The sequence below is a fragment of the Salmo trutta genome, chromosome 11 (assembly GCF_901001165.1).
Source record: "Salmo trutta chromosome 11, fSalTru1.1, whole genome shotgun sequence".
Classification (NCBI taxonomy): Eukaryota; Metazoa; Chordata; class Actinopteri; order Salmoniformes; family Salmonidae; genus Salmo; species Salmo trutta.
This window is the reverse complement of record NC_042967.1, coordinates 17,233,175-17,251,025: the sequence shown is the minus strand read 5'-3', so window position 1 is coordinate 17,251,025 and position 17,851 is coordinate 17,233,175. Positions and strand designations below refer to the sequence as shown.

Here is a 17,851-nt window from a genome sequence, read left to right as displayed (position 1 = left end):
TTGTATCATATCCGTACCATCGCCAGCAGGCAGAGCAGGAGCAGGAGAGGAGCTAGGCACAGCATATGAATAAGGGCCCCTGAGAAACCCATCATAGTAAGATTCGGTCAAGTGGGGATTAATCAAATGAGCACATAAATTAACACTTTTCTTAATGAGGACTCCTGTCGTTATCGGCATCCATCGGAATTAGGTTGGCTTTATCTGCGGGAGTGGGGTACTATTAATCTCCAACCGTCATCATTATTCCAAGTTTTTTCTTTTAATCAGATGGGGCTCGTAGAAAAACAAGTTGTCAAACTCTGCAAACCACTTATAGGAGTCTACACGAGGAGGATCTGAATTGCATACATGATGAATTTTTTTAAACGGCACCAGAAGAAAGAAAGAAATAGAAACCACGTTTCATCGCTGGGCAGATTGATGCCCAACTTTGTTTGATTTTTCAAGATCAATTTCAAGAGACTACAGTATAATTGCCCCAATACTAATTGTTATCAGAAATGTATCTCCGCTGGGTAACAGCCCACAGTGTCTTTATTGCAAACAATTTCAAATCCTTTCATCCTCATTGGAACAATTCTTTTCATTAGTACGAATCAATGAAGACGGAACAGAAAAAAGTGCCATTTAAACAACAGAAAAACGAGCCTCGGAATCCAGAAACACACATTAAAAAGAGAACCTGAGAAGTAAACAAACAACAACAAAAATAGCACTGAAAATCCAGCCAGCACAGCAGGATAGCTTTAACTGTCCGATGTGTTTAAGGGCCAGAGAGGGAGCGGCCATTTTCTTTACCTTATCAGGTGGAAGGTAATCCCAGATTGATCACCAGTAATAAAGTCTTATTATGACTGACATGGCACTCTGGGATGCTAAATGACAGATGGAATGGCTGAAGAGCACAGCTCCGAGCAGCTAGCAGTAGACCTGCTGGAAACCTCCAATAGATACAGGCTTTTACCTCAGCTCAGCAAGACTTAAGGCCAAATGAAAAGAGAGGAGGAAGAGTGGATTGGATTGGAATGGAGGGAGCGAGGGAGGGAGGGATGAAGAGGCAACAAACAAATAATGCCCTCTCCTATCAGTCCCTGAAGGTCGGAAAGATGTGGAGGAGGTGACAGCTAATAGCTATGTATTTTGTACCTTTGACATGGCTATGTAAGACAAGCAATGGCTTTTGGTTGTAGACCCAGGCTTTTCTGCCTCAAGTCTTCAATGGAACAGGGACACAAGGTCAGGTTTCCTTATTGTGTGCTGTACAGTACTGCCATATGGTTAGAGTTACAGAGGCTGCAGGTCTAGCATGATAGGTTGTTTTACATGACCGTCCATGTTTCAATAAAAATGTCTCCATTCACAACCAGCCATTCAAAAACAAGGCTTCTGTTCAGTATAACGGCAACATTTAACCACAAGCTGTTAGGTCAAGTACTTCAGTGTAAGAACCTGTTTGTACCAAGTAGTACACTATGTTGAGCACCAGTGCTCAAGGATCAAAGGTTAAAAGTTGCCTTCCCAGCTTTCAGCTCGCTCTTTTATTTATAGACTGGCTCACTTTCTCTGCTTTCTCTCTCTCCCTACCGCTCTCTCTCCCTCTCTCTCTCCCTCTTTCTCCCTCTCTCTCATGCTCTCTCTCTCTCTTTCTCCGCGTTCTCTCTCTCCCTTTCTCTCTCTCTCTACCTCTCTTTATCTTCCCCTCTCTCTCTCTCTGTCTCTCACCATCATTCATGCTCTCTATCTCTCTCTCTCAATTCAATTGGCTTTTTATTAGCATGGGAAACATATGTTTACATTGCTAAAGCAAGTGAAATAGATAAAAAAAAACTAAAGATAAATAAACAGTCACAAATGAACTGTAAACATTACACTCACAAGCTTCAAAGGAAGAGACACATTTCAAATGTCATATTATGGCTATGTACTGTGTTATAATGATGTGCAAATAGAACTCTCTCTCACAACTGTCCTTATTCTCTCTTCAAAAACCATTGCATCTCTGCCCTCAGGTAAACACCTGCAATAGAGGTGAGGTGTGATATGTGATGGTTTGCAATGTGTTTGTGTTTTGTATGACATTGACCCAACAAAGGGGATTTTTCATTCTAATTCTCTTTCTCTCCCACTCTCTCCAGGCTCGGAGATGGTGGAGGCCCAGTGTCAGAGGTTCGAGGTGAGGAGTCCTGACGGGGAGCGGGTGCTCTTCTCCGCTGACGAGAAGGAGATCAGCATCGGCACTGAGAAACTGAGGGTGACAGGTAACGCACATACGCATGCATGCAGGCACACACACACACACACGCGGAGGGCAGCAGGTAGCCTCTAGGGCGACAGGTAGCCTAGCGATTAGAATGTTTGGCCAGTAACCGTAAAGTCACTGGTTTGAATCCCCGAGCTGACAAGGTGAAATCTGTTGATGTCCCCTTGAGCGAGGCACTTTACCTTAATTGCTCGCTGTTGAGGCAGACCCTGGCTGGGACCTCACTCGGAGGGGGAGTTGGGATATCCAAAAAAAACACATTTCAAATTCACACATAAGTACTACTACAGACTTGTACATGTTTGAACTAGGACAAATATAAGCACCCCCCAAATGATTGTTATTAAAGACCCAGTGCAGTCCTGTGTTTTATATATATGTTGTACATTAGTTAATAGACCAATAAGAGAGTTCCAGACCTATATGCCAATAACAGCTCGTTTTCAGTTTTCCCCTCCCCACTTAGACCACTCCCAGACAGTCCTAGCTAAATTCTTGCTTTTCCAATTGCTCTTTGCAAAGAACCATTTTTTTTTGTTTATTTTTGACTTTTTTAATTCAATCGTTACCCACAAATCATTTATATATAGAGTAGGCTGCCTATGCATAAACGGAGAACCAAGTAGTAGTTATCTTTTCAAGGAAATGTACAATGCCTGTAAATCATTATTGATAACGGAAAGAAGTGCAGGGCGCTCAACCAACGTGAGTTGAGGTGCAAACCTAACCTTCGATCATCGTGAGCTACTGTACCACGGTGAGCGAGCATTGAGCCTTGTCATTACCCATTTATTTGTCTCTGCCTGCAAATCATCCTCCCAAAGGATAAGCTAGATCATATATGCAAAACATAGCTCAAGAGAAAGTCTCCTCTCTCATCATTCCTGCTGCTTCAAGTTCAGTAGCCACATGCGCGAGATCAGGTACGCGTGTGGTCTCAATTAAATAGAGTAGGCTATAGTCTATACATGGACGGAGAAACACGTGGCCGTTATCTTTCCAAGGAAATGTACTTCCTTAATAGGATTAGGCTATAGGTTACTAAATTTGGTTATAAATAAATATTGATCGCCCATATTTGTCTCGGTCGGAAAATCGTCCCACTCCTAAAAGGTAGGCTATAAAATGTAGCTCAAGAGAAAGTGCAAGTCTCTCAGAATCTGCTCGTATTAAACTACTTCTAGACTATTTGCTGATGTAGCAGAGTAATACCGATAGCCTAATATAATGGGCCATGCGAGAATCTCTGGTAATTTAACCTATTTCTTCGGTTATTTTTTAGCATTTGAATATTGCCTATAGGGAGCAAAATCGTTGAGTCCATGCCTGGCAAGTGAGCTGTGTCACATACGCCTAAAATAATCTTGCGGGACTGAGGTTGGGTTTGAAGCAGTTGTAGGTACAGTTATATGTTAAATGCGGGTCAGTTGGGTGGCTTTACCCAGTCAAAAAGGCTCCATTCACAGATCAGTGCTCCTATAGCAACCAGATAGATTGTGATGGTGCTAAGGGCCTGTGTGCAGCAAAGCACAGCGACTGCTAGTGAGTGGGTTGAGCAGAACTCAGACAGTTGTTGTGTGTGGCCTACATGCAGACATCAGTTTAGATAGAGAGACGGACTGAGAGAGAGAGAGAAAGGGATAGAAGAGAAAATTAAGAGAGAGAGGGAGGGGAAAAAAGGAAAGAGAGAGAGAGAAAATGGGAGAGAGAGGGAGAAGTAGAGCGAGAGAAGGAAAGATTAAGAGAGAAAAATCACATGCCTAGCTCTGTTTGCTTTCCTGGTGCGGTGGTCTCTCTCGGTAAACGAGGCGGCGGGGAGGTCAAGTGGAAGCAGTCGGGGGTTGCGGGCGAACAGACACCCCTCCTCCATCCTCCTCCTTTTTCCCCTCTGTAATTGGAAAGATCTGTCCATTACAAAGCCAGGAAAGAAAGAAAGGGAGGGGAAATGAGAGTGAGAGATGGAGGGAGGGAGGTAAAGTGGCGGAGGTCTGCAAGGTGATGGATGTTGTCTTTCGTCGCTCACGTCCGGAGAATGAAAGCATGGAGGAAGGAGGGCGGGTTGGAGGAAGGTGGGAGGGATGGAGGGAAGATGGACAGAGGAGGCCAGTGAACAGGAGGTAATAGGGGTTAGGCATGAGCAGACGAAAGACACTCGACGTGGGGGAAGGCTGCGGATGGAAATGGTCAGAATCTCGACTCGACCAGCACTGCCTGGCCACTGGGGAAAACTGATGTTTCTGTATGTGCTCCATGCTAGAACATCTCTCATTCTATCTCTGTTTAGTGTGGGGAGATATGATGTCATTGCCATGTCTTCTAACATGAGCTACTTAGACTGATGTTATTTTTGGATACATGTTTCTATTCGATTTTTTATTATTATCTGCATTGTTGGGAAGCTCTCAAGTTAAGAATTTCACTGTACTGTTTTACACCTGTTGTATCCTGGGCACGTGGCGAATAAAGTTTGAAACCTGAAACTTCTAACATACACTGAGTGGACAAAACATTAGGAACATTATTGATGTCACTTGTTAAATCCACTTCTATCAGTGTAGATGAAGGGGAGGAGACAGGTTAAAGAAGGATTTTTTTAGCCTTGAGAGAATTGAGACATGGATTGTGTATGTGTGCCATTCAGAGGGTGAATGGGCAAGACAAAATATTTAAGTGCCTTTGAACGGGTTATTGTAGTAGGAGAACTGCAACGCTGCTGGGTTTCTTTATGCTAAACAGTTTCTTGTGTGTATCAATAATGGTCCACCACCTAAAGGACATCCAGCCAACTTGACACAACGGTGTGAAGCATTGGAGTCCATGTGGAACGCTTTCGACACCTTGTAGAGTCCATAACCCCGATGAATTGAGGCTGTTCTGAGGGCTTTAAGGCAACTCAATATTAAGAAGGTGTTCATAATGTTTTGTCAGTGTATATACGTGTGTACCTTTCAAAATGGCCAATTCTCACATCACACATTTGAGACGTGGTGTCAATATCACACACATGAATATTGTAATATCACAGGACTTCTCATCATCAGTGTCATGTTACACAGGACTGGCTAATCAGGACCTTAGCTGGCTTGAATTACATTATATACAGTACCAGTCAAAGGTTTAGACACACCTACTCATTCAACAGTTTTCCTTTATTTTTTACATTGTAGAATAATAGTGAAGACATCAAAACTATGAACTAACACATATGGAATCATGTAGTAACCCAAAAAGTGTTAAACAAATCAAAATGTATTTTATATTTTATATTCTTCAAAGTAGCCACCCTTTGTCTTCATGACAGCTTTGGACACTCTTGGCATTCTCTCAACCAGCTTCACCTGGAATGCTTTTCCAACAGTCTTTAAGGAGTTCCCCCATATGCTAAGCACTTGTTGGCTGCTTTTCCTTCACTCTGCGGTCCAACTCATCCCAAACCATCTCAATTTGGTTGAGATCAGGTGATTGTGGAGGCCAGGTCATCTGATGTAGCACTCCATCACTCTCCCTCTTGGTAAAATAGCCCTTACACAGCCTGAAGGTGTGTTGGGTCATTGTCCTGTTGAAAAACAAATGATAGTCCCACTAAGCGCAAACGAGATGGGATGGCGTATCGCTGCAGAATGCTGTGGCAGCCATGCTGATTACAGTGAGGGACAAAAGTATTTGATTCCCTGCTGATTTTGTACGTTTGCACACTGACAAAGAAATGATCAGTCTATAATTGTAATGGTAGGTTTATTTGAACCCTGAGAGACAGAATAACAACAACAAAAAATCCAGAAAAACGCATGTCAAAAATGTTATAAATTGATTTGCATTTTAATGAGGGAAATAGGTATTTGACCCCCTCTCAATCAGAAAGATTTCTGGCTCCCAGGTGTCTTTTATACAGGTAACGAGCTGAGATTAGGAGCACACTCTTAAAGGGAGTGCTCCTAATCTCAGTTTGAAGCAATCAATCAGATTCCAAACTCTCCACCATGGCGAAGTCCAAAGAGCTCTCCAAGGATGTCAGGGACAAGATTGTAGACCTACACAAGGCTGGAATGGGCTACAAGACCATCGCCAAGCAGCTTGGTGAGAAGGTGACAACAGTTGGTGCGATTATTCGCAAATGGAAGAAACACAAAATAACTGTCAATCTCCCTCGGCCTGTGGCTCCATGCAAGATCTCACCTCGTGGAGTTGCAACGATCATGAGAACGGTGAGGAATCAGCCCAGAACTACACGGGAGGATCTTGTCAATGATCTCAAGGCAGCTGGGACCATAGTCACCAAGAAAACAATTGGTAACACACTACACTGTGAAGGACTGAAATCCTGCAGCGCCAGCAAGGTCCCCCTGCTCAAGAATACATATACAGGCCCGTCTGAAGTTTGCCAATGAACATCTGAATGATTCAGAGGATAACTGGGTGAAAGTGTTGTGGTCAGATGAGACCAAAATGGAGCTCTTTGGCATCAACTCAACTCGCCGTGTTTGGAGGAGGAGGAATGCTGCCTATGACCCCAAGAACACCATCCCCACCATCAAACATGGAGGTGGAAACATTATGCTTTGGGGGTGTTTTTCTGCTAAGGGGACAGGACAACTTCACTGCATCAAAGGGACGATGGACGGGGCCATGTACCGTCAAATCTTGAGTGAGAACCTCCTTCCCTCAGCCAGGGCATTGAAAATGGGTCGTGGATGGGTATTCCATCATGACAATGACCCAAAACACACGGCCAAGGCAACAAAGGAGTGGCTCAAGAAGAAGCACATTAAGGTCCTGGAGTGGCCTAGCCAGTCTCCAGACCTTAATCCCATAGAAAAACTGTGGAGGGAGCTGAAGGTTCGAGTTGCCAAACGTCAGCCTCGAAACCTTAATGACTTGGAGAAGATCTGCAAAGAGGAGTGGGACAAAATCCCTCCTGAGATATGTGCAAACCTGGTGGGCAACTACAAGAAACATCTGACCTCTGTGATTGCCAACAAGGGTTTTGCCACCAAGTACTAAGTCATGTTTTGCAGAGGAGTCAAATACTTATTTCCCTCATTAAAATGCAAATCAATTTACAAAATTTTTGAGATGCGTTTTTCTGGATTTTTTTGTTGTTATTCTGTCTCTCACTGTTCAAATAAACCTACCATTAAAATTATAGACGGATCATCTCTTTGTCAGTGAGCAAACGTACAAAATCAGCAGGGGATCAAATACTTTTTACCCTCACTGTAAGTGTGCCTTGAATTCTAAATAAATCACAGACAGTGTCACCAGCAAAGCACCCCCACACCACCAAACCTCCTGCTCCATACTTCACGGTGGGAACCACACATGCAGAGGTCATCCGTTCATCTACTCTGCATCACAAAGACACGGCGGTGGGAACCAAAAATCTCAAATTTGGACTCATCAGATCAAAGGACAGATTTCCACCGGTCTAATGTCCATTGATCGTGCCCAAGCAAGTTCCATTAGTAGTGGTTTCTTTGCAGCAATTCGACCATGAAGGCCTGATTCACGCCGTCTCCTCTGAACAGTTGATGTTGAGATGTGTCTGTTACTAGAACTCTGTGATGAATTTATTTGGGTAGTTAACACTAATGAATGTATCATCTGCAGCAGAGGTAACTCTGCGTCTTCTTTTCCTGTGGCAGTCCTCATGAGAGACAGTTTCATCATAGCGCTTGATGGGTTTTGCGACTGCACTTGAAGAAACTTTCAAAGTTCTTGAAATGTTACGCATTGACTGACCTTCATGTCTTAAAGTAATGATGGACTGTCGTTTTTCTTTGCTTATTTGAGCTGTTCTTGCCATAATATGGACTTGGTCTTTTTCCAAATAGGGCTGTCTTCTGTATACCACCCCTACCTTGTCACTACACAACTGATTGGCTCAAACGCATTAAGAAGGAAAGAAATTCCACAAATTAACTTTTAAGAAGGCACACCTGTTAATTGAAATGCATTCCAGGTGACTACCTTATGAAGCTCATTGAGAGAATGCAAAGAGTGTGCAAAGCTGCCATCAAGTAAAAGTGTGGCTACTTTGAAGAATATTAAATATAAAATATATATCCTTCACTCATGCTGCCAAACATACCCTCGTAAATCTGACTATCCTACCGGTCCTTGACTTCGGCGATGTCATTTACAAAATAGCCTCCAACACCCTGCTCAGCAAATTGGATGCAGTCTATCACAGTGCCATCCGTTTTGTCACCAAAGCCCCATATACTACCCACCACTGCGACCTGTATGCTCTCGTTGGCTGGCCCTCGCTTCATATTCGTCGCCAAACCCATCTATAAGTCTTTGCTAGGTAATGCCCCGCCTTATCTCAGCTCACTGGTCACCATAGCAGCACCCACCCGTAGCTCGCGCTCCAGCAGGTATATTTCACTGGTCACCCCCAAAGCCAATTCCTCCTTTGGCCGCCTTTCCTTCCAGTTCTCTGCTGCCAATGACTGGAACGAATTGCAAAAATCACTGAAGCTGGAGACTCATATCTCCCTCTCTAACTTTAAGCACCAGCTGTCAGAGCAGATCACTGCACCTGTACATAGCCCATTCAACAACCCCCTCCCATACTGTTATTTGTTTTTACTCCTTTGCACCCCAGTATCTATACTTGCACATCCATCATTTGCACATCTATCACTCCAGTGTTTAATTGCTAAATTGCAATTATTTTGCCACTATGGTCTATTTATTGCCTTACCTCCCTTATCTTACCTCATTTGCACACATTGTATATAGACTGTCAAGGGTGTGCGTACTGGTAACGAAGTCAGGTGCAGGAGAGCAGAGGGTTGTGAACAGGCACACACTTTATTGAGGCAGGAGAAACCAACAGATGGACACAACTGCGTCAAAACCTCCAGCCAATTGGCAAAAGTGCAAAAAAATGTGCAAACAGTCACAAAATGTATGTTTAACAAATAAACATACCTCGTGAACAACACGGAATATAAGAACACCAGTCTGGCGCGTCACAAAATAACATGTAACACAAACAATATCACACAAAGACATGAGGGGGAACAGAGGAATAAATACATGCAGTGTGATTGGGGAATGTAAATCAGGTGTGCAGGGAACAAGACAAAACAAATGGATCAATGAAACATGGAGCGGCGATGGCTAGAAAACCGGTGACGTCGACCGCCGAACGCCGCCCGAACAAGGAGAGGAGCCGACTTCGGCGGAAGTCGTGACATAGACATTTCTATTGTATTAGTGACTGTATGTTTGTTTATTCCATGTGTAACTCTGTGTTGTTGTTTGTGTCGCACTGCTTTGCTTTATCTTGGCCAGGTCGCAGTTGTAAATGAGAACTTGTTCTCAACTAGCCTACCTGGTTAAATAAAGTTGAAATAATAATATTTTTTTAAATGGATTTGTTTAACACTTTTTGGTTACCACATGATTCCATATGAGTTATTTTATAATTAGTGTGTCTAGTTTGAGAAACAGACGCCTCACAAGTCCTCAACTGGCAGCTTCATTAAATAGTTCCCGCAAAACACTAGTCTCAACGTCAACAGTGATATATATATATATATATATATATATATATATATATATATATATATATATATATATATATATATATATATATAGTCCTATTGTGCTACTCTTCTCTTTCTATTGTACTTGTACTTGTACCTTATTGTCCTACTATTGTCTCCTTCTATTGTACTACTAGTGTCCTGTTGTCTTTCTATTGTCCTTCTATGGCTTCTATTGTACTGCTATTGTCCTTATATTGTCTTTCTATTGTCCTCATGTTGTTCTTCTGTTGTCTTTCTCAGGGAACGAAGGCGTCGTCTTCGGACATTCAGTGGAGACATCCCACATCAGAGCAGAACCTTTCCAGGATCTCAAGTAAGCATTCTGGGATCACACGCACATACAAACGAACACACACACACACAAATAGACACACACGTAGACGGATGGACACACACACACAAACGGACACACACACACACACACACACACAAACGGACACACACACACACACAGATGGCTGGACACACACATACACACACACACATACACACACACACACACACACACACACACACACACACACACATACACACAAATAGACACACACATGTAGATGGATAGACACACACACACACACACACACACACACACACACACACACACACACACACACACACACACACAAACCCATCGGCCTTGGCGGATTGGTCATCCTGATGTGAGCGTACAGTAGAGACTATAGTGCAGTGCAGTTATACGGCTCTTTAAGAGGACAGTCCTGACCAGACTGCTCCTCCATACACTCTCCAGTCATCTACATTAAACCCAGGTAAGGATCAGATGAGATGCTTTATACAGGCTTAGCTAGTGACCGAGGGCACACTGCATCGACCCTCTCAGTCAATGGCTGATGGATAGAATGAACCAGGGTCTGTATTCATAAAGCGTCTCAGCCACAGGAGGTTGGTGGCAACTTAATTGGGGAGGACGGGCTCGTGGTAATGACCGGAGCAGAATAAGTGAAATGGTATCAAACACATCAAACAGATAGTTTGATGCCATTCCATTAACTCCGTTCCACCCATTATTATGAGCCCTCCTCCCCTCAGCAGCCTCCTCTGGTCTCAGAGTAGAGTTGCTAGGATCAGTGTTGTCTTTCAGATCGTCATGAGTAACATTACATGGAGAAGGGGGACCTGATCCTAGATCAGCACTAGAATCAGCAACCCCCATTTCTATGTAATCACTACGATCTAAAAGGATCCAGGATCAGATATCTCTTATTTGATATCTATTTTGTTATTGTATAAGGCAAAGGCAAAACGGATCCTGTAAAGGCATATACAGTGTTTCCCCTACTGTTGTACAGGTGGGCTTGCCTAAAAAGAGTTTGGTTTCTATTGTTTTCAACTGACAATGTTGATGCCAGAGGGCCTGGATGTTGCCTTGGGGGTGTCTCGCCTCACGCCGCCGTCTGGGTACAGACTTCAATAGCAAGTGAACATGTCATTCTCCTCTTAATTCAATATAGCTGTGTACTCTTATTGTGAATCCATTCAACACAGTTTGATGGCAGAGGTATTTGATCGCTGGTCTCTCATCAGCCAATCAAATCTCACCGATTTATATACCTCTCGCCTCATTGGCCGACAGCCGCATTGACTGCCGGCCATGACACTTACATCCTCTTTATTGAACAGTCAAGCAGCTCCGTATCAGTGTCTGTATTGTACGTCATAGCAAAAATCCTTTAAAACGATAGCCTAAGGGCCCTGCGGGCTAGCTAGCGTAGCAGTAAGTACATGTGTGGATTGGCAGACAGACTGACAGACAGGCAGACAGGCTAGTGTAGCGTTAGCATACAGCGCAGTATATAAATGTGTGGATTAACAGAGAGACTGACAGACAGGCTAGCATAGCAGTAGCGTTAGCATACACCACAGTATATAAATGTGTGGATTAGCGGAGAGAGAGCGAGAGAGAGAGACAGATGGGTAAGATGGAGAGCTAATGGGCAGCTTCCATTCACCTATGAACTGCTTATATGCAAATGTGGCAGGCTCATTTGTATATTGTCAGGGCAGATTAAGTTCTGGGGAGAGAAAGGGACTGATGGGCATGGATTGGACTGGAGGAGTGGAGGGAAGGAGGGACTGATGTAGGGAGAGGGAGAGAGAGAGGGGGAAAGAGAAGGGGAGAGAGAGAGAGAGAGAGAGAGGGAGGGGGAGGGGGAAAGAGAGGGAGAGAGAGGGAGGGGGAAAGAGAGGGAGGGAGAGAGGGAGGGAGGGATAAAGATAGAGGGGGGATGGAGGAGGGGAGAGGGAGGGAGGGGTGTGTTTTATGTATCATATTGTTATACCTTCTCTGTGTACATCTCAAATGGCACCCTATTCCCTACATAGTGCACTACTTGCTATAGGGAATAGGATGCCTTTTGGGCCTCTTCCTCTGTCTGTAATATAGGTGTTGGTTGGGAAGTCTCTTTTGAATTTCTCCTGATTTCTCTCCGTCTAAAACCACAATACACCGGGTAGTTGCCACACACACACACACACACAGACACACACACACACACACACACACACACACATACACACACACACACACACACACACACACACACATTTTAACACAGCACACGCTGTTCTCCTCACCAAGCATGGGCATAATGAAACAGACCCCCATTTCACAGGAGCTCTCTCTCTCTGTCTTACTCTCTTTCTCTCACTCTCTCTCTGACACACACACACACACAACTACACTCTCTTACACACACGCATGCGCGCACACACACACATGCGCACACACACAGAATGCATGACACATATGAATCATTTCAGAGTGGCACTCTCATCTCATCCCTTACCTCTGAGTGAACTGAAATGCGACACATTTTTGACTGACCGGCCGTGGCCTTTCTCTCCGCTCCGCGTCGGGGGTTAATTCGGTATTACACGCTTTACATATTTCACTCCCTCGTCTCTCACTCATTAATTGTTCGGCAGAATGGAAACATAGAAATGAATCAAGTTCATATCCCTACCTTTTTATAGTTTAATATAAGTGTGTTCATTAGGACTTGTACTTAACAGGCGATCGAGGTGAATCACTGCTAATTAGCTGGACCAGTGCTTCTTTCTCTATTTTTGGATTTGGTATGACTTTTTTACTTTTCTTTTTTTGATCAAATCCGCTTTTTGGCCGAGGTCGTTTGCCCCCCCCCCTTCTTTCTCTTCCCCCTTTCTCTATAAAAGTCCCCTGATTTTGCAGTTAAAGTAAATGATACATGTAATGACTTGATGGAGTCTATTTGAGGCTAATGATGTATGTTATGGTGTAACCCTCTAAAGTACAAATGAACATAGAATACATCCCAAATGGCACCCTACTCCCTATTAATTGCACTACTTTTGACCAGAGTCCTATGGGCTCTAGAGTCCTAGTAATGCACTAATGGGAATAGTGTGTCATTTGGGATGCAGCCAAGCCTACGCAGCAGGATAGACACGCCAATAGTTATAGAGACTCTTTTAGAAGTTTGGACACAATTTGCTTGACGGGGACCCCAGGAAAACTGGGATAAAGTCCTCTCCTTTCGATTAACCCCAGACCATGTTCCTAGAATGTTGAAACTTTTGCATATTGGTCCCACCTAACCCCAAATTCTTTCTCCTACATCACATATTAAATCCTAAAAAGTAGTGTAAGTGTGGTTTGTGTCTTTTGTCCTCTGTGATTTGTGTCTATTGTCCTCTGTGGTTTGTGTCTATTGTCCTCTGTGGTTTGTAAAAAGAAGAGAGAGAGAGAGAGAGAGACAGACGGTAAAAGAAGAGAGAGAGAGAGACCGTAGAGAGACAGAAGGTAAAAGAAGAGAGAGAGAGAGACAGTAGAGAGACAGACGGTAAAAGAAGAGAGAGAGACCGTAGAGAGACAGAAGGTAAAAAGAGAGAGAGACTGTAGAGAGACAGAAGGTAAAAAGAGAGAGAGACTGTAGAGAGACAGAAGGTAAAAGAAGAAAGAGAGAGAGAGACAGAAGGTAAAAGGAGAGAGAGACCGTAGAGAGACAGACGGTAAAAGAAGAGAGAGTGACCGTTAGGAGACAGAATGTAAAAAGAGAGAGAGACCGTAGAGAGACAGAAGGTAAAAGAAGAAAGAGAGAGAGAGACAGAAGGTAAAAGAAGGTAAAAGAAGAGAGAGAGAGGGTAGGTTTACGGGGGGACTGGTAGGTTACGGGGGGACTCTTTGGGGAGATTCACCTACTGCTCACCTCTCGGCCACAGTACAGTAGACTATATGATCACAGACATGGACCCTTTCTCTCTCAGCTCATTCACTGTCAAGCCACTAACACCTCTGTCTGATCACAGCCCAATTACGTTGTTCCTCAAAAGAACAGACCTGGAAACAACCACACATTCACAGCCCAGTAAGCTGTACAACATCAGAAATTCATACAGATGGGCCCAAAACAGCACAGAAGAATACCAGAAAGCAACCTGGAACCAAAATATCCAAACACTCTTAGATAACTTTCTGGATACCACATTCACTCACAGTAAAGAAGGCATCAATCTAGCAGTACGAAACATCAACTATATATTCAGGCAAACGGCAAAGGAAGCACAATTGAAATTGATAAAAAACAAAACTAAAAAAATCACAGATGACAACTGGTTTGATGCAGATTGTAAAATTATAAGGAAAAAACTTAGAACACTATCCAACCAAAAGCACAGAGACCCAAATAATGGTGAACTACGCTTTCATTACTGTGAGACTTTAAAACTCTATAAACGTACACTCAGAACCAAAAAAGCACAGTACAACAGCAAGCAGCTGACACTAATTGAGGAGTCCATAAACACAAACAACTTTTGGCAAAATTGGAAAAAACTAAAAAAATCTAAACAAGAGGAATTAGCAATACAAAATGGTGACATATGGACAACCCATTTCAAAACACTCTACAACACCGTTCAAATTGACACAAACGCAGAACAACGTTAAATCCATGAGAAGTTGAATGGATTAGAAAAAGCTATAAAGGACAATCAAAACCCATTGGACTCCCCAATTACTGACCAGGAGCTCTATAAGAAACTTCAGGCTCTCAAATTTAAAAAAGCCTGCGGACCTGATGGCATCCTAAATGAGATGCTCAAACTCACTAGTGCAAAATTTCAATTGGCTATATTAAAATTGTTTAATTTGATCCTGAGTGTAGGTTATTTCCCTGACATCTGGAATCAAGGACTCATAACCCCAATCTTTAAGAATGGAGACAAATTTGACCCTAACAATTACAGAGGCATTTGTGTGAACAGTAACCTGGGGAAGGTTTTCTGTAGTATCATCAATGTAAGAGTTCTAAACTTCCTTAATAAGCACAATGTCTTGAGTAAAAGCCAAATTGGATTTATACCAAAACATCGCACAACTGATCATATTTACACCTTACACACCCTGATAGATAAACATGTCCACCAAAATAATACCAAAATATACACTTGCTTTATCGACTTCCAAAAAGCATTTGATTCTATTTGGCATACAGGACTGTTCTACAAAGTTATTGAAAGTGGTGTAGGGGGTAAAACATATGACATAATTAAATCAATGTATACTGGCAATACGTGCAGCATTAAAATTGGTAAGAAAAGGACAGAATTCTTTAACCAGGGGCGGGGCCTTCGTCAGGGTTGCAATCTGAGCCCTGCACTCTTCAATATTTACATTAACGAATTGGCCACTATTCTAGAAAAATCCTCAGCCCCTGGTGTTAGTCTCCACAATTCAGAAGTTAAATGCCTACTCTTCGCAGATGACCTATGCCTGCTGTCACCCACAGCACCTGGCCTACAGCAGAGCCTGGACCTGCTAGAGCAGTACTGCCAGACCTGGGCCCTGGCAGTAAACCCCAAAAAGACTAAAATAATGATTTTCCAGAGAAGATCCAGATCTCAGGGAATTAGACCAAAGTTCTCAATTGGTACAAAATATATAGAGTACTGTACACACTACAATTACTTAGGTTTAAAAATAAGCTCAACTGGACACCTTAATGAGGCAGTGAATGAACTGAGAGAGAAAGCACGCAGGGCATTCTACGCCATTAAAAAGCAAATTCAAATTGAAATACCTATTAAAATTTGGCTAAAACTAATTGAATATGTCATTGAACCAATTGCACTTTATGGCAGCGAGGTGTGGGGTCCACTTGCAAAACAAGATTTCATCAAATGGGACAAACACCCCATTGAAACCCTACATGCAGAGTTCTGTAAGATTCTCCTACGTGTCCAGAGGAAAACTACAAACAATGCATGCAGGGCAGAATTAGGCCAATATCCACTAATAATAAAAACTCAAAAAAGAGCAATTAAGTTTTGGAAACATCTAAAATACAGTGACCCCCTCTCATATCATTACCAAGCCCTGCAATGCCAAGAGCTGAGCAAAGAAAAGAGTCCCCTCATCCAGCTGGTCCTGGGGCTGAGTTCACAAACCTGTTCTACTAACACACTGAAGCCTCAGGACCAGAACATCCAATCAATCAGAATAAACCAAATTACAACACAGTCAAAACAAAACTACATTGCTTATTGGGAAACACAAGCACAAACACAAAGCAAAATGCAGTGCTATCTGGCCCTAAATCGACAGTACACTATGGCTAAATATTTGACCATGGTTACTGATCAAAACCTTAGAAAAACCTTGACAAAGTACAGGCTCAGTGAGCACAGCCTTGCCATTGAGAAGGGTAGACACAGGAAAACCTGGCTCCCTGTAGAGGAAAGGCTGTGCAACCACTGCACAACAGCAGAACCTGAGACGGAGCTGCATTTCCTGACAAAATGTCAAAAATATAAAACAATTAGAGAGTGTCATTTCCCCAAATTTGAAATCCTTATTCAAGGTTTTAAAGACCTCTCTGATGAGGATAGGCTACCCATCCTGTTGGGGGAGGACGCAGAGAGCTGTGGGTTGGCAGCGCACTACATTGCTGCCTGCCATAAGTTGAGGGACAGTGTCTGACAGACCAATAAACCTGCACATGTCCTCAACTGTATGATTATTGTTATTGTTGAATGTATGGTTATATTGACCGTTGGTTATTGTTGTTACTGTTGTCCCGTTGACAATCTTTGATTCTCATTTTTATTTATTTTTTATATTGTAAATATCCAAAGTAAGCTTTGGCAATATGTACATTGTTACGTCATGCCAATAAAGCAAATTGAAATGAATTGAATTGAATTGAGAGGGAGACCGTAGAGAGACAAGATAAAAGAAGAGAGAGAGACAGTAGAGAGACAGAAGGTAAAAGGAGAGAGAGAGAGATCGGAGAGAGACAGAAGGTAAAAAGAGAGAGAGACCGTAGAGAGACAGAAGGTAAAAGAAGAAAGAAAGAGAGAGAGAGAGAGACAGAAGGTAAAAGAAGAGAGAGAGAGACAGAAGGTAAAAGAAGAGAGAGAGAGACAGTAGAGAGACAGAAGGTAAAAGGAGAGAGGGAGAGACAGTAGAGAGACAGAAAGTAAAGGAAGAGAGCGAGAGAGAGACAGTAGAGAGACAGACGGTAAAAGAAGAGAGAGAGAGAGACAGTAGAGAGACAGAAGGTAAAAGAAGAGAGAGAGACAGTAGAGAGACAGACGGTTAAAGAAGAGCGAGAGAGACAGTAGAGAGACAGAAAGTAAAGGAAGAGAGCGAGAGAGAGACAGTAGAGAGACAGAAGGTAAAAGAAGGTAAAAGAAGAGAGAGAGACAGTAGAGAGACAGAAGGTAAAAGAAGGTAAAAGAAGAGAGAGAGACAGTAGAGAGACAGAAGGTAAAAGAAGGTAAAAGAAGAGAGAGAGAGACCGTAGAGAGACAGAAGGTAAAAGAAGAGAGAGAGAGAGACAGTAGAGAGACAGACGGTAAAAGAAGAGAGAGAGACAGTAGAGAGACAGAAGGTAAAAGAAGAAAGAGAGAGAGAGAGACAGAAGGTAAAAGAAGAAAGAGAGAGAGAGAGACAGAAGGTAAAAGAAGGTAAAAGAAGAGAGAGAGACAGTAGAGAGACAGAAGGTAAAAGAAGAGAGAGGGAGACCGT

At 42.9% G+C, this 17,851-nt stretch overlaps 1 protein-coding gene across 4 annotated transcripts in view; it reads left to right on the top strand.

The window, feature by feature from the left end:
- LOC115202333 (zeta-sarcoglycan) overlaps positions 1 to 17,851 on the top strand; it is a 329,855-nt gene that overhangs the window by 272,349 nt on the left and 39,655 nt on the right. For all 4 annotated transcript variants that reach the window (XM_029766420.1, XM_029766418.1, XM_029766421.1 and 1 more), the window contains 2 exons: positions 2,139 to 2,261; positions 10,063 to 10,135. In XM_029766420.1, coding sequence (XP_029622280.1) covers positions 2,139 to 2,261; positions 10,063 to 10,135 — 196 coding nt within the window. The remainder of the gene's footprint in view (positions 1 to 2,138; positions 2,262 to 10,062; positions 10,136 to 17,851) is intronic.